At 37.6% G+C, this 27102-nt stretch overlaps 1 protein-coding gene across 2 annotated transcripts in view; it reads left to right on the top strand.

The window, feature by feature from the left end:
- Positions 1–27102, top strand: part of RAVER2 (ribonucleoprotein, PTB binding 2) — a 99522-nt gene that overhangs the window by 30547 nt on the left and 41873 nt on the right. For both annotated transcript variants that reach the window (XM_036347933.1, XM_036347934.1), the window contains exons 2-5: positions 1140–1206; positions 11992–12461; positions 15414–15605; positions 23318–23444. In XM_036347933.1, the coding sequence (XP_036203826.1) occupies positions 1140–1206; positions 11992–12461; positions 15414–15605; positions 23318–23444 (856 nt within the window). The remainder of the gene's footprint in view (positions 1–1139; positions 1207–11991; positions 12462–15413; positions 15606–23317; positions 23445–27102) is intronic.

Below are 27102 nucleotides of genomic sequence, written 5' to 3' on the forward strand. Positions count from 1 at the left end.
TTGGTTTGCTAGGAGGTTTTTATTTTATTTTATTACTGCTTCAATTTCATTAGTTGTAATCAGTCTGTTCAGATTTTCTGTTTCTTCTTGATTCAGTTTTGGAAGTCATATGTTTCTATGAATTTATCCATTTCTTACAGATTGTCCAATTTTGGGGCACATAGTTGTTTGTAATATGTTCTTATGATCCTTTGTATTTCTTTGGTGCCAGTTGTTACTTCTCCTCTTTCATTTCTGATTTTATTATTTGGGTCCTCTCTTTTTCTTGACGGGTCTGTTTAAAGGTTTGTCAGTCTTTATCTTTTCAAAGAACCAGCTCAGGGTTCCTTTGATCTTTTGTATTTTTTTTTTAAAGGCTTTATTCTGTTTATCTCTGCTCTGATCATTATTATTTCCTTCCTTCTCACTTTGTACTTTGCTTGTTGTTCTTTTTCAAGTTCCTTTAAGTGTAAAGTTAGGCTGTTTACTTGACATTTTTCTTGTTTCTTGAACTAGGCGTATGATGCTATGAATTTCCCTCTTTGTTTTCATAGCCAGGGATCTGTAAGTTAGGTTTGCAGTCTACATTTATTTATTCTCCATGCAGGGATTACAAGTATCTACAGGTTCATTACTTGTTAAAAATTTAGCATGTAGTATAGAAATAGAAACGTTTTAATATTTTTTCTATAAGAGAGGCATAAGTAAAGTATGACCATTGTTAGTTTAGATGTGGAAGAGGTCATGTCCTGTGGAAAAGAATTGGGAAAAGATTCTTGCAAGAACATTTGAGATGGTATTTCAAAGGGTACATGTGATTTCAGGTAAAGGTTGGGAGCCTTAGTGAGATGTTTGCCCCATGCTAGGTCAAGGTGTCAGCGTAACAGACATTCAGAGTAAGGACTGTGCATGGTATCCTCATGAGGCAGTGAACAGTCCTTTGAGCAGGAATATGGGAGTGTGTGGGGGTGTATTGGGGATATATTTGGAGAGGTAGGTTGATGGTAAAGGCTGTGTCTGATGAGCCTTTAATTTAAATAAGTAATGGAGATTCACGGAAGATGTTTTACATGCGAGAGGGTAGTAATGGTGGTAGGCTAATACAGCTGGATTATCTACTAACTGCATTTGTGTATTAATTGAATTCATGTCTCTTTTAGGAAGTTCACGATTTATTACAAGACTATGAGTTAAAGTATTGTTATGTGGACAGAAATAAGCGAACAGGTAAGATTTCAGTTGTAAGCATTTAATTTCATTTTGGTTATACATATAGTCCTTATAAAATAAAAATGTGTAGTGTTTTTTCATTCTTTTTTTTTTTTTTTTTTTTTTTATTGCTTAAAGTATTACAAAGGGTATTACATATGTGTCCATTTTATCCCCCCGCCCTAGACAGTCCCCTAGCCTCCCCTATCCCCCAATGTCTTATGTCCACTGGTTATGCTTCTATGCATGCATACAAGTCCTTTAGTTGATCTCTTACCCCCCTACCTCCTGCCCCGCAACCCTCCCCGGCCTTCCTGCTGCAGTTTGACAATCTGTTTGAGGCAGCTCTGCCTCTGTATCTATTATTGTTCAAAAGTTTATAATGGTCCCTATTATCCATGAATGAGTGAGATCATGTGGTATTTTTCCTTCATTGACTGGCTTATTTCACTTAGCATAATGCTCTCCAGTTCCATCCATGACGTTGCAAATGGTAAGAGTTCCTTCCTTTTTAGAGCAGCATAGTATTCCATCGTGTAGATGTACCACAGTTTTCTAATCCATTCATCTACTGATGGGCACTTAGGCTGTTTCCAGATCTTAGCTATGGTGAATTGTGCTGCTATGAACATAGGGGTGCATATATCCTTTCTGATTGGTGTTTCTGGTTTCTTGGGATATATTCCTAGAAGTGGGATCACAGGGTCAAATGGGAGTTCCATTTTCAGTTTTTTAAGGAAACTCCATACTGTCTTCCACAGTGGCTGCACCAGTCTGCATTCCCACCAGCAGTGCACAAGTGTTCCTTTTTCTCCACATCCTCTCCAGCACTTGTCGTTTGTTGATTTGTTGATGATAGCCAGTCTGACAGGTGTGAGATGGTACCTCATTGTTGTTTTGATTTGCATCTCTCGGATGATTAGTGACTTTGAGCATGTTTTCATATGTCTCTTGGCTTTCTGAATGTCCTCTTTTGAAAGGTGTCTATTTAGGTCCTTTGCCCATTTTTTGATTGGATTGTTTATCTTCCTTTTGTTAAGTTGTATGAGTTCCCTATAAATTTTGGAGATTAGGCCCTTATCGGATATGACATTGGCAAATATGTTTTCCCACACAGTGGGTTTTCTCGTTGTTTTGTTGATGGTTTCTTTTGCTGTGCAGAAGCTTTTTATTTTGATGTAGTCCCATTTGTTCATTTTCTCTTTAGTTTCAAGTGCCCTAGGAGCTGTATCAGTGAAGAAATTGCTTCGGCATATGTCTGAGATTTTGTTGCCTTTGGATTCTTCTAGAATTTTTATAGTTTCCTGTCGTACATTTAAGTCCTTTATCCATTTTGAGTTTATTTTTGTGTATGGTGTAAGTTGGTGGTCTAGTTTCATTTTCTTGCATATATCTGTCCAATTTTCCCAGCACCATTTATTGAAGAGACTATCTTGGCTCCATTGTATGTTCTTGCCTCCTTTGTCAAATATTAATTGAGCATATTGGTTCGGGCCGATTTCTGGGCTCTCTATTCTATTCCATTGATCTATATGCCTATTCTTGTGCCAGTACCAGGCAGTTTTGAGAACAGTGGCTTTATAATACATCTTGATATCTGGTATTGAGATCCCACCTACTTTGGTCTTTTTCAGGATTGCTGCAGCTATTCGAGGTCTTTTTTTATTCCAGATGAATTTTTGGAGAGTTCGTTCTAGATCTCTGAAGTATGCCGTTGGTATTTTAATGGGAAGTGCGTTGAATTTATAGATTGCTTTGGGTAGTATGGACATTTTAATGATGTTGATTCTACCAATCCATGAACACGGTATGTTCTTCCATCTGTTTATGTCTTCCTCTATATCTTTTTTCAACGTCCTGTAGTTTTCTGAGTAGAGGTCTTTTACCTCTTTAGTTAAGTTTATTCCTAGGTAGCTTAATTTTTTTGGTGCGATGGTAAACGGGATTGTTTTTATAATCTCTCTTTCTGAAAGTTCACTATTGGTGTATAGAAATGCCTCAGATTTCTTGGGGTTAATTTTGTATCCTGCTACATTGCCAAATTCATGTATTAAGTCCAGTAGCTTTTTGATGGAGTCTCTAGGGTTTTGTATGTATAATATCATGTCGTCTGCAAATAAGGACAGTTTTACTTCCTCTTTTCCAATTTGGATGCCTTTTATTTCTTCTTCTTGCCGAATTGCAATGGCTAACACTTCCAGTACTATGTTGAACAGGAGTGGTGAGAGGGGGCATCCCTGTCTTGTTCCTGTTCTTAGGGGAAATGGTGTTAGTTTTTGTCCATTGAGTATGATGTTGGCTGTGGGCCTGTCATATATGGCTTTTATTATGTTGAGGTATGATCCTTCTACTCCCACCTTGCTGAGAGCTTTTATCAAAAATGGGTGTTGAATTTTGTCAAATGCTTTTTCTGCATCAATTGATATGACCATGTGGTTTTTTTCTTTCAATTTGTTTATGTGATGTATCACGTTTATTGATTTGCGGATATTGTACCATCCTTGCATCCCTGGGATAAATCCTACTTGGTCATGGTGTATGATCTTTCTGATGTACTGCTGGATCCGATTTGCTAAGATTTTGTTGAGGATTTTGGCATCTATGTTCATGAGGGATATTGGCCTGTAATTCTCTTTCATTGTGTTGTCTTTACCTGGTTTTGGTATTAGGGTGATGCTGGCTTCATAGAATGAGCTTGGAAGTGTTCCTTCCTCTTGAATTTTTTGTAGTAGTCTGAGGAGGATAGGTTTTAGTTCTTCCTTGAATGTTTGGTAAAACTCCCCTGTGAAGCCGTCTGGTCCTGGGCTTTTGTTTGCTGGAAGCTTTTTGATGACTGCTTCAATTTCTTCCATAGTTATTGGCCTGTTGAGATTTTTAGATTCTTCCTGATTGAGTTTTGGAATGTTGTATTTTTCTAGGAATTTGTCCATTTCCTCCAGGTTGTCTAGTTTGTTGGAGTAGAGCTGTCCATAGTATTTTTTAACAATCATTTGTATTTCTGTGGGGTCTGTTGTTATTTCGCCTCTATCGTTTCTGATTTTGTTTATTTGGGTCCTCTCTCTTTGCTTCTTGGTGAGTCTGGATAGAGGTTTGTCAATCTTGTTTATCCTTTCAAAGAACCAGCTCTTGGTTTCATTGATTTTCTGTATTGTTTTTTTGGTCTCTATGTCATTTATTTCTGCTCTAATCTTTATTATCTCCTTCCTTCTGCTCACTCTGGGGTTTTCTTGTTGCTCTCTTTCTAATTCTTTGAGTTGTAGAGTTAGATGATTTACTACCATTTTTTCTTGTTTGTTGAGATAGGCCTGTAGAGCTATAAACTTCCCTCTCAGGACGGCTTTCATTGTGTCCCATAGGTTTTGGATTGTTGTGTTTTCATTGTCATTAGTTTCCAGGATGTTTCGAATTTCTTCTTTGATTTCATTGGTAACCCAATCAATATTTAATAGCATGCTATTCAGCTTCCAGGTGTTTGAGTATTTTGGGTTGTTTTTATTGTAGTGTATTTCTAATATTATGCCATCGTGGTCTGCGAAGACGCTTTTTATGATTTCAATTTTCTTGAATTTGGGGATACTTTGCTTGTGACCCAATATATGGTCTATTTTTGAATATGTCCTATGAGCATTTGAGTAGAATGTATATTCCCTGGCTTTCGGGTGAAGTGTTCTGAAGATGTCTATTAAGTCCATCTGATCTAGTGAGTCATTTAGGATTGCTGTATCTTTGCTGATTATTTGTCTAGAGGACTTATCCAGTGCTGTCAGTGGTGTATTAAAGTCCCCTACTATGATTGTATTGTTGTCGATGTCTCCTTTGATATCTTCCAGGAGTTTTTTTATGAATTTGGGTGCTCCTGCATTGGGTGCATATATGTTTACCAGGATTATATCTTCTTGTTGTATTGATCCCTTTAGTATTATGAAGTGGCCTTCCTTATCTCTTGTTATGGCCTTCACTTTGAGGTCTATTTTGTCCGATATAAGTATTGCTACCCCAGCTTTCTTTTCCTTTCCATTTGCCTGAAAGATATTTTTCCATCCTTTCACTTTCAGTCTGTGTGAGTCCCTTCTAATGAGGTGGGTTTCTTGTAGACAGCAGATGTATGGGTCATGTTTTTTTATCCATTCAGCCACTCGATGTCTTTTGTTTGGAGCATTTAGTCCGTTTACGTTTAAAGTTATTATTGAAAGGTACTTGTTTGTAGGCATTTCTGTTTTTGTGTGGCTGTTTTCTTTCTGAGCTTTTTATTTCTTATTTTTATACCAGTCCCTTTAGCATTCCTTGCATTGCTGGCTTGGTGGTGATAAACTCCCTTAGCCTTTTTTTGTCTGTGAAGCTTCTTATTTCCCCTTCAAGTTTGAATGATAGTCTTGCTGGATAGAGTATTCTTGGATTCAGTCCTTTGCTTTGCATCACTTTGTAAATTTCCGTCCATTCTTTTCTGGCCTGATGTGTTTCTGTTGAGAAATCATTTGACAATCTAATGGGAGATCCCTTGTATGTAACTTTCCGTCTCTCTCTTGCAGCCTGTAAGATTCTCTCTTTGTCCTGAACATTTGCCATGGTAATTATGATGTGTCTTGGTGTGGGTCTTTTTGGGTTCACCTTGTTTGGGACTCTCTGGGCTTGTGTGACTTTTTTCTTCCCCACCTCAGGGAAGTTTTCTGATATTATTTCTTCTAATAGGTTTTCTAATCCTTGTTCATCCTTCTGTTGTTCTGGTACCCCTATTATTCGTATGTTGTTTCGTTTCATGTTGTCCCAAAGCTCCCTTAGGCTCTCCTCCTGTCTTTTCATTTTTTTCTCCAATTGCAGTACATTTTGGGTGTGTTTTGCTTCCTTGTCTTCTAAATCACTAATTCGGTCCTCTGCTTCTCCTAGTCTACTGTTGATACTTTCAATGGAGTTTTTCATTGCAGCTATATCACTCTTCATATCTTCTTGGGTCTTACTTAAGTTGTTGATTTTTTCATCTGTTTCTTCTAGCTTCTTCCATATGTTATCGATTTTTTCATCTGTTTCTTCTAGCTTCTTCCATATGTTATCGATTTTTTCATCTGTTTCTTCTTGCTTCTTGCTGAGGTTGTCTATTTTTTCCTCCATCCGGTTTATGCACTCTAGGACCCTTATTCTGAATTCTTTTTTTGTCATGTTGCATGCCTCTGTATTACTTAGCTGCTTTTCTGGAGAGTCCTCCTTCTCTTTCCTTTGGGGGTTTCTTTGTCTACCCATGTTTGATCTCACTGACATATCTAGACGTTGAGTCGTTCAGTGGCTGCTCCCTTGGTGGCAGTGACTCCTTGGTCTGCGGTTCCTCTTCGGGCGGTTGCGGTAGCAGCTGCTCTTCAGTTGGCAGCAACTCCTCTGGTGGGTGCTGTTCACAGCTGTGGTGGCTCTTCTGGCTGGTGGGGCGAGGTTTCACGTACAGCTGCTGTTCCTCAGCAGAGGGTGTGGTGCTCAGGAGGTTGCTGTTGCTTGGATCTGCTGTGTTGATTTAAAGGCACAAAATACAACACAACAAGGCACCACGTACCAGGCACTATACACAAATATATTCACGATATTAATAACCCCAAATAAAGGTGACCACCTGAATTAAGAGAATTAGGGGATAAGGAAGAAGGAAGAGAAAAAGAGAAAAGAGAAAAAAGAAAAGAAAATTAGGGACCAAAAAGAGGAGTGCAAAAATGAAAGTGGGAAAAAGGAGGGGGGAAAGTAAAAGCGCGAAAAGAAAGGAAAAGAAAAAAAAAGAGCAAAAAGAGAGAATGAAGTGGAAAAGACTTTTTATATGAGGAGAATGCTCCTATAGAACAGCCATTAATCCCAACAAATTCCAGCAACAGCTCCCTGGAGATAAATGCAAACTAGAAACAACCAATAATATAACGATGAAAATAGAATGGAGAACACTAATCCCAAAATAAAATAAAGAGAAAATAAAATGGCACTTTAAAAAAAATGGTAAAATGGTAGCAGTAATAATACTGGTTAAAAATAAGAAGGTAGTAATTAAAAGGGTAAAATCAGGTGATGGAAAAAAGAAGAAAAAAAAAAGAAGAAGAGGAAAAGAAAAAAAAAAGAAAAAAAAATTGGTTTCTTAGTTAAAAGGTGAAAAAAGAAAAGAAAAAAAAAAATATTGCAGTAGTGAAGGTCCTTCGGTTCTTCTATTCTTCAGTGTGGCTCGCCTTAGACCTGCCAGGTATTCAGGAGAGTGTTGAGTTTCCCTGCGATACACTGTTCCTCTGTGTTGTAAACCACAGTCCTTATTTTAAAGCAAGCCGCATTTGTTTCCCAGACTGCCTTATTTTGTGTTTAGCAAAGAGTCAGTTTGTGGGTCAGCCTCTGGGTGGCAGTGTTCTGGGGTTGGCCTCTGAGGCTACAGGGCCTCTCTGTCCAGTGGAAGTTCACTGCCCAGAGCTGGCTGCGTAAGAGTTACCAGTGCTGTGTTGTTGTTCTGTTTTTTCATTCTTAAGTTAATCACTGAAACTCTTAAATATTAAGTCATATAAATGTTACAATTAAAATTTTATTTTCTGAAGATAATATTAGTATCCTAATTTTTAATCACATAAATTAATATGAAGTTACTAGAGCCTTATGACTTTTTATGATGACTGTTCTAATGTTATAGTTTTTTTGTTTTAATATGTTTTATTGATTTCAGAGAGGAAGGAAGAGGGAGAGAGATAGATCGAAACATCAATGATGAGTGAGAATCGTTGATCAGCTGCCTCCTGCACGCCCCTATTGGGGATCGAGCTTACAATCCAGGCATGTGCCCATGACTGGACTTGAACCTGGGACCCTAAAGTCTGCAGACCGATGCTCTATCCATTGAGCCAAACCAGCTAGGGCTAATTTTACATATTTTAATGTTATAATGAATATTCCTTATAGGCTTTGTATTCTTCAGTTTTAATAATTTATTAAACTGGACTTGTTGAATAAACTGTATGATTTGACGTTAGCTGGGCAAATTGGGATATTTGCTTAACTTTTCTGGGTATTAGTTTTATATCTGTAATATTAAAAACTATACTAGATTAGTCCCATTATATGATATGTAAATGTCTAAAACATCTCTTTTTTTAGTTGATGAACAGTAAGGGAAGTTATGGAGGATGATATAATCACTATGTACACATCCATTCCCAAGTTAGCAAATGTTTATAAAAATTTTGTGTATATACACACACACACACACACACACACACACACACACACACTAGAGGCCTGGTGCACAAAAATTTGTGCACTCGTGGGGCGGGGTGCGGGGGGGGTCCCTCAGCCCGGCCTTTGCCCTCTCGCAGTCTGGGACCCCTCAGGGGATGACCACCTGCTGGCTTAGGCCCACTCCCCGGGGGATTGGGCCTAAGATGGCAATCAGACATCCCTCTGGCAGCCCGGCAGCCCTCGGGGGATGTCCACTTGCCAGCAGGGAGCAGGCCTAAACTGCAGTCGGACATCCTTAGCGCTGCTGAGGAGGCAGGAGAGGCTCCCACCACCACCGCTGTACTGGCAGCCATCAGCCTGGCTTGTGGCTGAGCAGAGCTCCCCCCATGTGAGAGTGCCCTGACCACCAGAGGGCAGCTCCTGCATTGAGCGTCTGCCCCCTGGTGGTCAGTGTGTGTCATAGTGATCAGTCATTCCCAGTCCTTCTGCTGTTAGAGTCAGTTTGCATATTACCCGTTTACTATATAGGATAGAGGCCTGGTGCATGGGTGGGGGCCGGCTGGTTTGCCCTGAAGGGTGTCCTGGATCAGGGTGGGGGTCCCACTTGGGTACCTGGCCAGCCTGGATGAGGGGATGATGGCTGTTTGCAGCTGGTCACACCCCCTTCAGGGTAGGGGTCCCCACTGGGGTGCCTGGCCAGCCTGGATGATGGGATGATGGCTGTTTGCAGCTGGTCATACCCCCTTCAGGGTTGGGGTCCCCACTGGGGTGCCTGGCCAGCCTGGATGACGGGCTGATGGCTGTTTGCAGCTGGTCACACCCCCTTCAGTGTGGGGGTCCCCACTGGGGTGCCTGGCCAGTCTGGGTGAGGGGCTGAGGGCTGTTTTCAGGCTGGTGGGCGACTGAAGCTCCCAGCCTCTCCTTTTTTCTTTCTTTTTTTTTTTTTATTCTGGGATTTATTTACCTTCTATAGCTGTCACTGGAGCTGAGAGCCAGCTCCAGCTCTGAGGCCGTTGCCGGCTAAAGCAGGTATCTGGGTTTGTTTAGATGCTATAATTGAAACTCTGTTGCCATCACTGGCTGCTCTAAGCTCTGAGGCCGCGCGGGCTGGAAGCAGGTACCTGGGGTTTGTTTAGGTTCTATAATTGCAACATTGTTGCATCCGGAGCTCAGAGCTGGGCTGTGGCAGCCGGGGAACCTTGGCTTCCTCCATCACTGGAGCAAGCAAGCCTCATGTTTGCTTCAGCTGCCTGGCTGCCGGCTGCCATCTTGGCTGGCAGTTAATTTGCATATCTCGCTGATTAGCCAATAGGAAGGGTAGCGAAGTTACGGTTAATTACCATGTTTCTCTATTATTAGATAGGATATATATTAGAACCCTAGTGTAGATCTATTGAATAAAAATCTCTGGTACTATGGTCAGAATTCTGCATTTTTTTTCTGACTTTAAAAACTTGAAAATAGGAACATTATAGATAAAAATGAAATCCAGTGTCTACTTGTCTTGCCTCCCTTCTTCCCTTGGGGAGAAGCATTTATGAATTTGGTACCTACTTTCTACACTTGGCTGTTATATTGTGGCAGTCATTAGAGCTGTTCACAGATTCTTACCCTTTTTCTTCTGGGCGTGAGGTGAGGTAGTTCTCTTTCCCTCTTTGAGGTTAGAAGTGGACATGTGATTTGCTCTTCGGTGAATGAAGTGTGAATGGAAATGACCGTATCCCTTGTAGGTGGAAGGTGTTAGTGCCAGCCTGTGGTTCACTGCTCACCCTCTCCCTGTAAGAGGTTGAGGAAGATTGCAGCACTTCTTCCAGCTTAGCTCCAAGGGTGACTGTGAGGAGCAAACCAACCAACCTACCTTCCTTCCTTCCTTCCTTCCTTCCTTCCTTCCTTCCTTCCTTCCACTGTGGGATATGCAGCATCAACAACAAAATCCCTTCTATTTTGTTAAGCCATTGAGATTGTGGAGCTATTTGTCACCATTATACCACGACTAATACCTGTAATTTTATTATATGTATAATTAATAGTGTTGTTCTCGGTGTTTTTAAAAACTTTACATAAATGGTATTATACATGTTTCATTTAGTTACTTGCTTTTTTCTTTTTTAACTCAACCTTAGTTTCAGATCTTCCCATGTTGATATATATAGCTCTAGTTCATTCATTTAAACTACTGTATATTATTCTATCTTGTGAATTTATCACCATTGATAAATCTATTCATTACTGGTAGGCATTTAGAAGCTTTAACTTTCTAGTATTTCAAATATGCTGCAATGAATATCCTTATTTTTGTCTTCTAATATACATTGTAACTATTTCTCCACAAGTAAATTACTGGGTCATATGTTATGTACAATTTCAATGTTACTAAATATTGACAAAGGGATTAGTGGTAACAATCTTCACAGCTCACACAGGGCCGGGAATAGTGCTATTCCCATCAGCTAGGCCAGTGGGCGGCAAACTCATTAGTCAACAGAGCCAAATATCAACAGTACAACGATTGAAATTTCTTTTGAGAGCCAAATTTTTTAAACTTAAACTATATAGGTAGGTACATTGTTATTAACTTAATTAGGGTACTCCTAAGGCTTAGGAAAAGCCACACTCAAGGGGCCAAAGAGCCGCATGTGGTTCGCGAGCCACAGTTTGCCGACCACGGAGCTAGGCTGACAAACCTCACGATTCATTGTGCATGCATCAGGAGGAGAATTCAGAAGGGTCTTATCTCAATAGTCAAGAAAATCAACTCTGGTTTTACCTAACAAAATTTAAAAGTGAGACCAGAAAAGATCAAACTGTTTCCTAGTAACTCAACCACATCCTAGAACAAAACTTAAGAATATTTATAGAAAGAAAAAAACATCCAGCACCCAACTAGGTAACATTTATAGTGCCTGGCATGAAATAAAAAGTTACCAAACATAGCAAAAGAGCAGGAAAATACAACCCATAATAAGGAGAAAAATCAATCAAAATGACTTAGAATTTAAACAAAATAATTAATGGAAATGGAGAACAGTTTTTATAACAATGTTCCATCTGTACAAGAAATTACAGTAAAGATTGAATATGTTTAGTGGAGATATGGAAGATATTGAAAAATACCAAGTCAGATTCCTAGAGATGAAAACTACAATGTTGGAGATTAAAAAAAAAATACAGTAGATGGGATTAACAGCAGAATAGATGTTGCAGAAGATTACTGAACCTGAATACATAGAGATAAGAACTCTCTTAAATGAAAAAGAGAGCCAGAAGAAGGCTATAAAACATGAACCAAGTACCAGCGAGCTGTTGGACAACTTCAAAAGTCCTTAATAGTAGAGTGATTGAAGTCTCTGAAAGAGGTTTAGGGCGGGAGGGTGCGTATTTTTAACTTGTGTTTCTGGTCATGATATTAGTTTAGTGGGGGTGTCAGTGTTAAAGAATACAATGAAATAGAAAATATTTGAGTGCTTTGATATGGTAATAGTATTACTTCCTGATACTTTTATTTCAGAAATATATATATGTATGTGTGCACTGAGTCACAGATATAACATGTATTTCTTATTGTGAGTCATAGTCACAAAAGTTTGAAAACACAGGCTCAGAAAAGTCATTTATTTTATCTTCCAGCATTTGTTACCTTACTGAATGGGGAACAAGCCCAGAATGCAATTCAGATGTTTCATCAATATTCTTTTCGAGGAAAAGACTTAATAGTACAGCTCCAGCCAACAGATGCTTTGCTGTGTATTACCAACTTGCCCACTTCTTTTACATTAGAAGAGTTTGAAGAACTTGTTCGTGCATATGGAAACATTGAGAGATGTTTTCTGGTCTACAGTGAAGTCACTGGCCATTCCAAAGGCTATGGGTTTGTGGAATACATGAAAAAGGACTTTGCTGCAAAGGCTAGATTGGAGCTATTGGGCAAACAGCTGGGAGCATCAGCTCTCTTTGCACAATGGATGGATGTGAATCTATTGGCCGCAGAGCACATTCATTCTAAGTGCCTTTGTATAGACAAACTCCCGACTGACTACAGAGATTCAGAGGAGCTGTTGCAATTTTTTTCCAGTATCCATAAACCTGTGTTTTGCCAGGTATGTATCCTTAAGATATCATTAGAAATATTTTTAGATATCTGCTTTGTATCTATTCCGCATGCACTCACAAATTTATTATACTTATGTGAATATCACAATGGATAATCTAATTCTACTTTAGTCTGTAATGAAGATTTTAATGTCATGGTAAATTTTAAATCAATTCCTTTTGTTGATGGACCAACTATATTGTTATATAGTTAAGTATGTATTAGCAAATCCATCACTCACTCACCTCATTTCATCCATTCATTACAACATTCATCCATTGACCCATTCCTACATCCAAATGTTATTTATCACCTTCTCTATGCCAGACACTATATTGCTAAATGTCAGAAATATAGATAATAGAAAGATACTCTCTCAATACCTCACAATTTTGTAGAAGAGACTGACAAGTAATCTAATCATTATAAATCCTGTATGAAACGTGATATAATGGAAGATAGAAAAGTATAATGAGGTTTAAAGAGAACATACAATTTTGTCTTAATGGGGTCATGGTAAGTGAGCCATTTAGAAAAGATCCTGAAAACTGACAACTACTGGTAAAATTTTCAAGCTCTTTATCATAATGAAATTAAATATGTTAGACTAAATAGATAATCCATGCTATATATAACTTCCTTCCTTACACATGTAAGATAGCAGCTGATGAACTTTCCTCTTCCCTTCTTTCTTTATCCCCCCCTTTTTCTTTAATCATATATTTGTTGAGTCTCTACAATTGCAGTAGGAAGTTTAGAGTCTGTTATTGTATAATCATATATATGCATAAATACATATATATGATTAATGCTACCATCTTACTTAAACTTCTAATCCCCCAATCCCAATATAATAAACATCAAAGAAAGCATCCCAAGAGCTTTATAAATTTTTGTGACAAATTTTTTATTAAATCTCTGTCCAGTTATTGAAAGTTGTCTTATCAATTTGCTAATCTTGATACTAAGAATTGTATAGTAATATCCTGTGGCCATACATAATTCTTTATAGCTTAAGTTGAGGCCTTTGATACAAATGAGGGGGGGAAAAGCCATTTATCACAAAATGCATTTGAATTATGAATCCCAGAGTCAAAGGGACCTGAGAGGTTATCTAATCTAGCTTGCCATCTGGTAGAAAAACATTTGTTATAATATTTGTGTATGACCACTTAGCTTCTGTTAAAATATTTCAAGATAATGGAAAATTAACAAGATCACAAGTCAGACCATTTGTATATTTGAGTGGCTCTCATATTGTACTGAAATACTCCTCTAAAACTACCTATGCCATGGACTTGGGTGATTTTTGTCTTTGGGAAGATTTAAAATGGTATAACTTATGTAGGCATGACGGTTATCATAATAAACCAGGAATAGTCCAAAGTGTTTTTAAAGTTTTCAAGAGATTAATAAAAACAACTTTATGAGGTTTTTATCAGTGGAGCTGTTAAATTCGAGCTCTTTTGTGTGGTAGGTTGACACGGACTATATTGAAGACAGTCTCTTACCTGGTAATCAAAAGAGACCAAAGAGACTAATGGCTTCTACAGGTCTGATTTTGAGATCTGGTTTGGATTGTAAGAGGAATGGGGTTGTAGGAGAAATGTTTGGAAGAGGTAGGTAGACCTTTCCCTTTCTCCCATGTGACCAGGAAACATTTTTACAGTGAAGAAAACATAAGCGGACAATTTTAAAAGGAAGGAAGAGCCCTGGCCAGCATTGCTTGCTCAGTTGTTAGTGTTGGCCTGAGCACCGATGGGTTGTGGGTTTGATTTCCAGTCAGGGCACATACCTGGGTTGCAGCAATGATCCTGGCCCTGGTCTTGGTATGTTCAGGAGCCAACCAATCATTGTATCTCTCTCACATCTCTCTCTCTCTCTCTCTCTCTCTCTCTCTCTCTCTCTCTCTCTCTCTCTCTCTCCTTCCCTTATCCCCCCACCCCCCCACCTCCCTTCTACTCTCTCTAAAAATCAGTGGGAAAAATTAAAAAGGAAGGGAGAATATGAAGGAAAAATAAAAATTTTGTGTACTATGCAAGAAAGTAGAAGTTAAGCTTCAAAAATAAGAGAAAAGAATCTAGAAATTATTTAATTGTAATATTAACTTATGAGGTGCCAAATCTGCATAGAAGTGTGTCTTCTCAAAGACACACCCAGCTGAATTTTATCTCGTTGATTACTTTCTCGTGTGAATGTGTTGAAGATAATTCAGAAACGTTAAAACTTAGAAACTTTTTAGTATCGTATTTTGCTCTTATTTTTGCTCTTTGTACCAGTCTTTACAGATCCAGGACTTTAGTATCTTCCTTTACACTCTTACAGGTGGGTGACTGGAAACAAATTAAGTTCTGCATTTTAGGAGTCTTATTTAGGGCCCATTCAGAAGTAAAGATTATATGTTGCATATGGTATTTCAATAAATCTAGGGCACAGGTTTTGCAAATAAGGTTTGTTTTGGTGTACTTGACCAAATTTCTGGGATTTGCCTAAAATATTGAAATAAAAGTTGAATGTGGTTCCTCCTACTTTTCTTCTCTTGATGGTACAGACTTTATTTTACATAGACATGTAGCTCGTAATTGTTTTAGTATGTTTCATTACTTATGTACCTGGTGAATTTATTTAAAGGAGATTTATATTATTGTGTCCTCATATTTTCTTATAAATTATCAGTTGTATACACTTCTTAATATATAGGGAATATTATCATTTGGGCTTTGACTTGTAAAATAAATTAGAAAATCAAAGAATTCAAAAGAAATGACAGAGTCTTGTTTATTATCCTGTCCTCCAGAAGTACTGCATCTAATCAACTAGTAATTTTTTTGAAAGAACACACTTCCTCTCCAGTATCATGCTCTGATACATTTGTTCTTGAATTTGAAAGTTATATACTGTAAAGCACAATTTCTGACTAAATGATAGACGTCCCTTTTAATAAAGTGTGTTACCTCAGCTTGCACAGGATGAAGGTAGCTACGTTGGTGGCTTTGCAGTGGTTGAATATAGCACTGCGGGGCATGCTGAGGAGGTTCAGCGAGCCGCCGACGGCATGACCATCCAGGGGAGCAAAGTGCAAGTTTCCTTCTGCGCCCCAGGAGCCCCAGGGCGAAGCACGTTAGCCGCGTTGATAGCAGCTCAGCGCGTGGTAAGTTTGTTGTTCTTTATTAACATATTAAAAATTCTAACATTTTTAAAATCTACCCAGACTACCACTGATTGGACCTTTATTTTCTTTCTGCTATATAAAGATACTCCTTTCAAAAAATTCGTGAGTGGAATCTGTGTAATCAAGCCAAGAGTCATTACAAAAGAAGAAATTGTTTTTTCAAGTGTATTCATCTTGGGAAATTTTTGTAAGGCATATAATTCATTCAACAAATACTTGAGTTCCTGTTCTGCTCTAAATTTTTGGTATAATGTGCCTCTTTTTTTCCCCAAAGTGTTTGTAAGTATCCAGAATACAAATAGTAGATGTGTGCTTCCTGTTTGCTCACACAGCACGTCGTAGCTACTTCTCTATTGTCACTGTCTCCTTATTCTCCCTCTACTTCTGCAGTTGAAGTTCCATGCAGATAGACTTCCTTCTTCACAGTTTTTTAAAAATATATTTGTATTGATTTCAGAGAGGAAGGGAGGGGGGGGGGGAGAGAGAGAGAGAGAGAGAGAGAGAGAGAGAGAGAGAGAGAGAGAGAGAGAAACATCAATGATGAGAAAATCATTGATCAGCTGCCTCCTGCATGCCCCCTACTGGGGATCAAGCCTGCAACCTGGGCATGTGCCCTGACCAGGAATCTAACCATGACCTCCTGGTGCACAGGTCTGTGCTCAACCACTGAGCCACACTGGCTGGGCCACAGTTCTTTTAAAATATATTTTTATTGATTTTAGAGAGGAAGGGAGAGGGAGAGAGAGAGAGAAACATCAATGATGAGAGAGAATCATTGACTGGCTGCCTCCTGGACACCCCCCCACTGGGGATTGGGAATTGAACTGTGACCTCCTGGTTCATAGGTCTGATGTTCAACCACTGAGCTACACCAGCTGGGCCTTCACAGTTTTCATTCCTAGCATTTAGCATAGTAAATATTTATTGACTGGATGAAGGAATACACTTTCTAGGTGAAGGGATCAGGGAAAACTTCATGACAAAGGTAATATTTGAGTGTGATGTTTAAGTATGAGTTTGAAAAGTGTTGATGGGGGTGGAAGGTAGGATTGCCAGATAAATACAGCTTTGTGTGAGATACTTATATTAAAAATTTATTCATTGTTTATCTAAAACCCAGATTTAATTGGGCATTCTGTATTTATACTTGCTAAATCTGGCAACCCTAAGGAGGGAGAGTGGTCAAATTCTAGGTGAAGCAGACCTTTCAAGCAGTAGTATGAATTGAATTTGCCTGCTTTAAGAGTGGTAAGTGGTCTAGTGCAGTGGTCGGCAAACCCATTATTTGGCAGAGCCAAATATCAACAGTACAACGATTGAAATTTCTTTTGAGAGCCAAATTTTTTAAACTTAAACTATATAGGTAGGTACATTGTTATTAACTTAATTAGGGTACTCCTAAGGCTTAGAAAGAGCCACACTCCAGGGGCCAAAGAGCCGCATGTGGCTCACGAGCCGCAGTTTGCTGACCACTGGTCTAGTGGACTGAGTGTACAAAGGGATGTGTGGTGAAATGGTTGGTTGATGTCAAATCAGGCAGCACTATTGAGCACTCAGAGTATTTAGATTGCATTTGATGAGTAGTGGGGAATTTATAAAGTATATAAACAAGGTAGTGACAGGAGCAGAGTTACGCCATCAACAGATGAGTCTGAAAGTGGTTTGTAGATGAACTGGAGAGAGGATGTTAGGGGAGGGAGATTGTTGTTAGTCTCACATCTCGCTCCCTCCTCTTCTTATTCTTGACCTCACCTCTGGTCCCAGACCCCTTCTCCCCTTTTTCTTAGTTTGTGCTTCCTCTTTTAGGTTCTTCTATCATTTTCATATTCTTCCCTGCATAATTCATCACTCCAGCCATCCTTTTACTATCAGTTTCATTGCTTTTGGTTAAATTGTCTCTGTTGAACCTAAGAGATACCTACTTCTGTGCTGTGTCCTCTTGGAGAAAAACAACTAGATGTCTTGATGAGACTACAAATGTATGACATTTATAGCTGGTCCCACTGCAAAACTTTAGCTCATCTCTCATCAGTGGTGCATTTCCATTTTCTACAGTAGTTGTCATCTCAAACCTTCTTTCTATCAGGTGATCTTGGCTTTTATTTTAGAAATATCAGGGTCATGTGTTGGACTCATTCTTTCAACTTTTCTCATATTCCCCCTGCAAATGTGCCCCACTTTTTTTTTTTTTTTTTTTTTACTTCTTTTTCTCTTCAATAACGTTCATTCCACAGTTGCTTATTGGGCACTTACTACATGCTAGGCACTATGAGATGTGTATGGTGAACAGAGCAGACAATCCCGGCTGTCCTGGAGGAAGGGCTGTGCTTCCTCCTGCCAAAGCAGGGGCTCGGGCCGTGACCCCGTCCTCAAGGGTCTTGATCCTCATCATTCTACTTATTTTCCCTTGTGGCTCCGCTCGCTCCATCCCATTTGCTCACATCTTTTCCTTTAAAAATTTTGATCCAGACACTGGCCTTCATCTTATTTTCCTTTCCAATCGGAGCTTCTGGAGCAGGCAGGCCCCTCTCAATGTCACCATTTCTTCATTTCCCATTTCCCTCTCAGCCCAGTGCACTGCCGTTTCACCTCCACTATTGAAGTGAATCTGTTCTCAGGGAGATTAACAGGGATTTTTTAATATTCAGGCCACACAGGCACTTTTTAGTCATCATTGCTTGGTCTCTTTGCAATACTTAAAGCCCTCTGCCACCTTGAATTCTGCTACACCAGTGTTTTCCCAACAGCTCCTCCCCTTGCTCTGTCTTTTTCTCTCAGGGCCAGTGTCAGTAGACGTCTGTATTTGACCTTCTCACAATTTTTCCTTTTAAATATTCCAATGGCTTTAGTTATTGCCAGGCAATAATTATTTCTAAGCATATATATTTTGGACCAAATTACTCTTAGAATTAAATCTATATTTTCAGATGATTATTAGACATCCCACTTTTATGTTACATAAATAGTGCAGTTTCAACATTTCTCCTTCCAAACACCTCTTTTTCTCTGGGACTTGATTTTCTATACTTTGTAATATCTACATATGGCATTAGTTCATCCAAACTAAAACTATCTGAACCAAAAATTTAGTTAATCATGATTGGTCTCCCTCATCCACTCCCCAGATAAAAATGTTAAAAATATTAGCAAATTCTTTCAGTTGCACTTCTTGATAGCTCTTATTCCTTGAGATTTGTTAGTGTCTGTGTTACTTTACTCAGGATCTCATCTTTTCTCACCTTGATGATTAGAATAACCCCTGCATGAGCTCCATGTAATTCGTCTGTCCCTTTGATCCTCTTCTACAAGAGTGGTCTTTTTTACCCTCAAATCGGATTGTGTCCTTCTCTTGCTTAATATTCCTTAATGATGAGCCCTGGCTGGGTACTCAGTTGGTTAGAGTGTTGTCCCAATACACCAATGTGGCAGACTCCATCCCTGGTCAGGGCGCATACAAGAATAAACCAGTTAATGCATAAATAAGTGGAACAACAAATCGATGTTTCTCTCTTTCACTTTCCCACCCCCTCGCTCCCTCCCACTCTCTCACTAAAAATCAATCAATAAAAAATTTAAATAAAATTTTAAAGCAAATTATATCAATGATAGTGAGAAATCTTAAATTTTTCTCTCAAAAGTAATGTATTACATTGATATTTTCTATAGCTTCTTCATGCATATCCTTTAACAAGTTTTCTGAGATTTTTAAAAATATCATGAATAGGTATTACATTTTATCATAGTAGTTCCACAACTATTGAGATAACGTGTGATTTCTCCCTAGATTTATTAATGTGCAGAATCACATTGATAGATTTTCTAATGTTAAAGCATCCTTGTACTATAAACCTTAGTTGATAATTATTTTTTTCCAATGCATTGACTAGATAATATTTAATTTGGTATATATGCAAATGTGCTCATAAGTGAAAAATGCTTAAAATTTTTTGTGCCATCCTTACTTAATTTTGGAGTCAATAGAACATGGATCTCATTTACTGATTTAAATATTTTTTTCTCCTTCCTGTTTTCTTTCTATTTATGGATAAACTTGTATAAAATATGGTTATCTATTGTTTGAAAGTTTAAGAAGTCTCATCTATGAGAACATGTAGACCTAGTCTTTGAGCCTCTTCCAGAGGGAAATTATTGATTACCACTTAAGTTACTTCTATGAATATTTAGATATTTTATTTTTTCCTTTCTTTGCCATATTTGGCATTTGATTCCATTCTATAAACATTCATTTTGTCTAAGTTTTCAAATTTATTGCAAAAGTTTTTTCTAATAATTTATTATTTTTAAAATTTGTCATGTCTGTCTCTGTTTTCGTTGTGCATTTTATTGACTTGCATTTTCTTTTTTACTCATGATAAGTATTGAAAGAGATTTCTCTATTTCATCCTTTCAAAGAAACAGCTCTTGTTTTGTTCATTATTTCTGTCTTTTGAATTTTGCTGCCCTTATTTTTATAATGTTTTGGGATTTTGGGGGGGTTGACTCTTTCCCCTCCATTTTTATTGATATTAATGCTTAATGCCATTGTTTTCAATCTAGATGTTTTCTGATGAATGAATTTAAAGCAAGTTTCCTTTTAAATAAGTATATATCAAATATTTTAGATTATTAATGTCTCAAATTTTTATGAGTTCCTTTTAAACTAAAAGCTTAATTAGTTGTTTGTTTGTTGTTGTTTTCAGTTTATAGCCACTTAGGAATTTTTAAAAGCTAATCTTCTGATATAAATTTCTAACTTTGTTGCATTGTGGTCAGAGAATGTAGTCACTAATATTGATTTTGGGGAAAGGGATATCGTGGTTTCTTTTGTGGCTTGGTGCATTGGTTGATTTTTGTGACTGTGCCATGTATACCCCATAACAATGTGTCCTTTATGTTTGTGGGTTATAAAGTTATATTTACACACATGTATGCTTATAAGTATTAGTTTGAGCTTATTGTTACTCATATCTTCCATATATTTAATTATTATTTTTTTGTCTGTTTGATCTGTCAGTGTCTGAGAGGAATGTATTAGAAGTTATGATATACTAGAGGCCTGGTGCACAAAATTCATGGATGGGTAGGGTCCCTACGCCTGGTTGGCAATCAGGGCCAATCGGGGCTTTCCTTCCAGCTGCCGGCTGGGGCCTTCCTTTGTTCTGTGCCACCCCCTGGTAGTCAGCGCATGTTATAACGAGCGATCGAACTTGCAGTTTCTGGGTCAAACTCCTGAGGGGACACTTTGCATATTAGCCTTTGATATATATACTAGAGACCCACTGCATGAAATTTGTGCACTGAGGGGGTGATCCCTCAGCCCAGCCTGCACCCTCTCACAGTCCAAGAGCCCTCAGGGGATATCCGACTGCCAGCTTAGGGAAGTAGACCTAAGCCGGCAGTCAGACATCCTTAGTGCTGCTGCGGAGGTGGGAGAGGCTCCCGCCACTGCCACTGTGCTTGCCAGCCGTGACCCCACTGATGCATGATTGGGGCCGGGGAGGGACGTGGGAGGTTGGCCAGTTGGGGAGGGACCACGGGAGGGCTCCAGGGCATGTCTGGCCCATCTCACTCAGTCCCAATCAGCCAGACCCCAGCAGCAAGCTAACCTACTGGTCGGAGCATCTGCCCCCTGGTGGTCAGTGCATGTCATAGCAAGCAGTTGAGTGGCCTTAGCATATCATTAGCATATTATGCTTTGATTGGTTCGATGGCCAACTGGACGACCGGACACTTAGCATATTAGACTTTTATTATATAGGATAGATAGATAGTTGTTGATTTTTCTTTCTCCTTATTTTGTCAGTCATTGTTCCTTTCATTTGTTTTGTTTTGTTTTTATAGTCTTGGCTTTTGTATGCAAGATTGAAATTTATGATGATATTGCATACCTTAATTTCCATGCATTATGCAGTATTGCCTTGTGTTTATTGCTTCTTGGTTTTCATTTTCAGAGACTAAAAATTTTGAAAATTTGTATGGCTGCGAATATTATTTTTCACATATTTAAGAAATAACTCAGCTGGATATAAACATACAGATTTAAATTTCTTTTCTTGAAGCACTTTGAAAATATTAATTTGTTGCCTTCTTGAATCCAGGGCTATTGCTTTGAGATAGAAGATATTAATCTACTTCTTGTTTCTTGGAAATATGTTCTTTCTTACAGAAAGCCTTTAGCATTTTTATTTTGATTTTAATGTTCTTAAATTTCACATAAAAAATGTGACTAAATGTGTTTTCTTCTTATATATCATACTAGAGGTCCAGTGCACAAATTTCGTGCACTGGTAGGGTCCCTAGTGGCTGCTGGCTGCTGTCTGCAGGCCGGGGCCTTGCTCCCTTACCCTGGCTGGCCCCACCCCCTGGTCGAACTCCAGGACGAACTCCTGGTCGAGGGGACAGTTTGCATACTATCCTTTTATTACGTAGGATTTGGAATACTATGCACCCCGTTTCATCTGTGATCTTTAATTTTTTTTAATAATGGGGAATTTTCAGCCATTATATCTTCAAAGATTTCCTTCTTTATTTTCTCCTTCAGGATTTCTATTTTATGTAGGTGGCACTTCCAGCCTCTTCATTGCCTTGTTTTTTGCTTTTGTTTTGCTTGCATTTTCCATTCCCATGGTTTGTCTTACTTGTTTGCATTTTCCCCCTTTTTTATCCTTGGCTGATGTCTTTGGAAACATTCTTTGAACTGATCTTTCAGGCCACTATTTTGTTTTTCAGTCACATGTATTCTATTTAACCTGTTAACCTATTTATTACAGCACAGGACAGAGGTTAAGGATAATGCTTTATGAGTTTCTTTGTTATCCTCATCTATATAATAGGGTTTGTAATACCAACCCTATAGAGTTGTTTTGCAGGATTGAGTGTTATAATCCATGTAAAATGCTTAGAATAATGACAAGTATATAGTAAGCGAGAGCTGCTTTTTTTTACAGTCATGTTTTCCATACCCAGTATTTCTTATTGGTTATTCTTTGTAACTACCTGTCCACGCTTCATGTTACCAATAAAAATCTGTTATGCTGTTAAGTGTTTGAAGAGGGATTCCAGATGTCAGTGTCAGTTCTCCATTTTCTGATGGCTAACAGTTTTCCTTTTGTAACAAAATACCAATATCCTTACCTATCAGGCTGGCTTTTAAAACCAGGAACAATTTCATGTTATTAGGAAGCCACCCAATTACATATATGTAAGGCCAGTCCATCTTTTTTTCTCTTATTAGAGGATTAACTAAGGAAATCAAGACCTTTATTATAAGATAATGTTATGTAAAGCAACCCACATTATTACACTTTTGATCATTATAGTGAAGCTCTTCTGTGATATCAAAACGTTCATATTTTGTTAACAAGTTATCTTCCTGTTATAAATTCAGATCTCCTTGGCATCTTTCTACTTGTAAAGAGATTTATCTTACTAAATTGTTAGTCTTCTTAAAGCTAATTTGTATTTAACTGAGACATTCTGTGAGGATTTTAGTATGAGCTGTGTAGTAGAGTATAACATAATTACGAAACTGTGGTTGAATGTATACAACAAAGGTATAATACAAAGCAAATTGTGTTTATCACAAAATAAATCTTATCAGATGAATGAGAATTTCTGGAAGAATGCCTTTAAAATGTCATCTTTTATACTTACCCTTGTTCTAATGTTTTCTATTTCTGTATTCATTGAAGATGCACAGTAATCAGAAGGGCTTACTTCCAGAGCCAAATCCTGTACAAATTATGAAGAGTTTAAACAATCCTGCCATGTTACAGGTTCTTCTACAACCCCAACTCTGTGGGCGAGCTGTTAAACCAGGTAAGCACTGAGCGCTGATTAAATTTAGAATGATGGCATGAAGTTAATTGTGCTGTTTTACATGAAAAAACACACATTTAGTCTAGAAGTAATTAATTTTCTAGGACTTTTCAATGAATTTCAATTAATGATTTGAGGTGATAATATGTTTTGGCTCTTTTTGGTGGATACAGTCTTCTTATGTGTTCCTAATTTTTTTTAACCATTAACAAATGTTAAATATTAAATCTTCAGTTTAGCTCCCAGTTGACATGAATTTATAGAACAGATATTAATATACTACATTGTTATCAACTATATCAATAAAGGATGTGACATTCTTTGTAATATTTTTAGCAGAATTACTTTATTGAGAAGTATTAAAGGTCTGTTTCCTCTTTGCGCTTTATTTTTGTGAAATTGTTTCATTTTGTAGAAAATGACAAAAACATTTTCTAGGCAATGTGGAAATCTTAAATCATTATCATATACACGAAATATCTACTTAGTATTCTTTCTCTGATAAGAGCTTGCTTATCTTCTGAAATGAACAACTGTACATACACAAATGTGTATTTTAGCAGTTTGAGGAAATGAATTCCTATATTCAACACTAATTTTTAGAGTAAAATATTTAGAGTAAATATGTTTGTTCAGTTTTAACCCTTCACTGGTCTAACACCAACTAGTGGACTGCAGTTCGTTTCTAGCACTGACTACCCAGAGTTCACCTAACCCCCATAAGTTAAGGGCTTAGTCCCCAACACATCTGCCCCAACTTCACATTCCAGCCACAAATTCAGGGGGTCCCCAGGCCACCGTACTTCTGACCAACTGACTACAAATTTGGGTGTTCCTATGACCCCTCAGGTTTGATAAATTGCTAGAACAACTCACAGAACTTACGATTACAGTTTTGTTATCAAGTATACAACTCAGAAACAGCCAAATGAAGAGACACCTAGGGCTAGGTCTGGGAAGGTCTTGAATACAGAGCTTTCATGGAATCAGAGCACATTACTTTCCTAGCACTTCAGTCTATTCACCAACCAGGGATCTCTATGGAACTAAATTTGATGTCCAGGGTTTTTATTGGGGTTTCATTTGTAGGTATGATATTTCATCATCTTACTGAATTCAATCCTCTGTCCTCCTCCTCTCTCTGGAGGTCAGGAGGTCTGGCTGTTATTACATGGCTTAAAGGCCCAGCCCTCTAATCACTGGTTGGTCTTTTTGGTATGACCAGCCTCTATTCTGAAACTATTTAGGGGCCCACCTAGAATCACTTCATTAGCATAACACAGATACTCTTGTCATTGGGGACATTCCAAAGATTGATTGTTTCTTTCAAGAACCAGGCATGAGGACCAGTTAATTCTTCATTGTACAACAATATTCATGTTAAGTACTTCATATTCTCATCAATTATTTGTGTGTAAGCAGCAGCTTTAGAGGTTTTCTGGCTCCGTCTATTACACAATCAGATGTCTCTTCTGCAATTTTAATGGTATAGAGATATCCTTGTTATGTCTTGGCTAATTGAAGTCTAAGAAGCTCACTATTTCCCAAGGCAGCCTATTCCCTGGTTTGACAAATTTAATTACTAGAAGGTTTTTCTTTATAATAGGTGGCAATTCCCACAACCTTTAGCCACTTATTCTAGTTCTCCCTCTGAAGAAACACAGAATAAATCTATTTTTCCATAAGAAAAGCCTTCTAATATTTGAAGACAAGTAACATGAAATCTTAGTCATCTTTGTTTTTTTCCCTGTCTTCTATTCTCCAGACCAGTGGTCTCCTTTTATGTATTTACTTTTGAATTATGGACCCCTATCAGTGAAATGAATTTTGAACAGAGCCCCAATATATACAGTATATGTATATCACATACATGTCAAATATAGAAATGCACTTTTGTCAACCCATATAGGAAGACATCTTAAACTTAATAATTTTATTCTTAAGAAGAAAGTAAATGTAAATAACAGTTCTAATATTTTCTTTTTACACCTCTTATACCTCTTTGGAGACTACAGTTCTGTATTTGACTTTCCATAACATGTCAGGGTATGCTCTCTAGATCCCCTCCGCAAGTAGGTAAGGCCCAGGGTTTCTGAGTTGTCCTGAAATGTGGTGGACATAGACATGGACATGTCCTATAGATGAGATCTGATCAGCGCAAAGTGCAGTGATCATTAAGTTTCCATGAAGTTTTCTGAGATAATTATTAGTGTTTAAAGAAGTATGTCACCCTCTTGGGTCTTTTAGAAAGTATTGTTCACACCTTTGGACTCTGGGCTATTTTTAGTAACTCCTCTCCAACATTATTTTGTTTTTGATCTAAGAATATATATTCTCTACTCTCCTTTCTTCTCACATGGATATATGGGCATATTTGATTATGCTTCTTTATTTTAGCTGTACTTTCACAGTTAAGCTAAGCTATTTTAACATTACACTGTTAGAGAAATGTGTGGAGTGGCAAGGGAAGAGGATTAAATCTACCTCACTGAAATACATGCCAGACTTCTGGAGAATGTATGAAAAGCTTCTTGGTATTCAGAAAAGCAAAGCATCTTGTGTCAGTGTATTATGTTTTTCTTTTATAGTTGGTACTTCTTGTGTCATATTTAACAAATCTGCTGAATTCAAGGCCCATGTTTTCTTCAAGAAGTTCTATAATTTTATCTCTTACCTTTAGATCTGTGATCCATTTTGAGTTAATTTTTGCTTATGGTGTGAGGGAAAAGTCCAGGTTAATTTTCGTTACAGTTGTTCCAACATCATTTATTTAAAAAGATTATCCTTTTCCACTGAACTTTTTGATATCTTTTTCAAAAACCAATTGACTCTGTATCTGTGTCTCTACCTCTGGACTCTGTATTCTGTTGCGTTGATCTAAATGTCTTCTTTGTACCAATAGTATTTTGTCTTGATAAATGTAGCTTTATAATAAGCCCCAAAATCAATTAAAGTAAGTCCTCCAACTTTATTCTTCCTTTTCCATTTCTTTTGTCTACTTAAGATCCTTTGCATGTACATATAAATTTTAGAATCAGCCTGTCAATTTCTAAGAAAAATTATCTGCTTGGGAATTTGATTGATACTGAGTTGAATGGGCAGATTTGACAAATTTGAAGCCAAGTCATAAATATGGTATATATCTCTGAATTTTTTTAGCTCTTCTTTCATTTTCCTCAGAAATATTTTGTTTTCAGGGTACAAATCTCACATATATTTTGTCAGATTTTTTCATAGCGTTTTATATTTTTTCTATTTTAAATAAGATTTCTTTTTAAACTTCAATTTTCTATTGCTTGTTGCTACATATGCAAGTTCAGTTGATTTTGTATATTTATCTTGTATCTTGCAACCTTATTATTTCTAATATGTTTTTTTCCTAAGGATTTTCTATATAGACAATCATGTCATCTACAAATTAACATAGTTTTACTCCTTTCTTTCTAATATTTATACGTTTTATTTTTTTTCTTGTTTTAATAGAATAGGTAGAAATTTCAGCATAATTTGTGCATTGAACTGGTGAGAGTGGACATTCTTGCCTTGTTCCTCATCTTACAAAGAAAGCATTCTTGTTTTATTATTAGGTATTATGTAAGCTATTGTGTGTGTTTTTTTCTCCACAGGTTTTGTTTTCCAAGCTGAAAACTCCCTTTTA

Source organism: Myotis myotis, unplaced genomic scaffold, assembly GCF_014108235.1.
Source record: "Myotis myotis isolate mMyoMyo1 unplaced genomic scaffold, mMyoMyo1.p scaffold_m19_p_2, whole genome shotgun sequence".
Taxonomy (NCBI): domain Eukaryota; kingdom Metazoa; phylum Chordata; class Mammalia; order Chiroptera; family Vespertilionidae; genus Myotis; species Myotis myotis.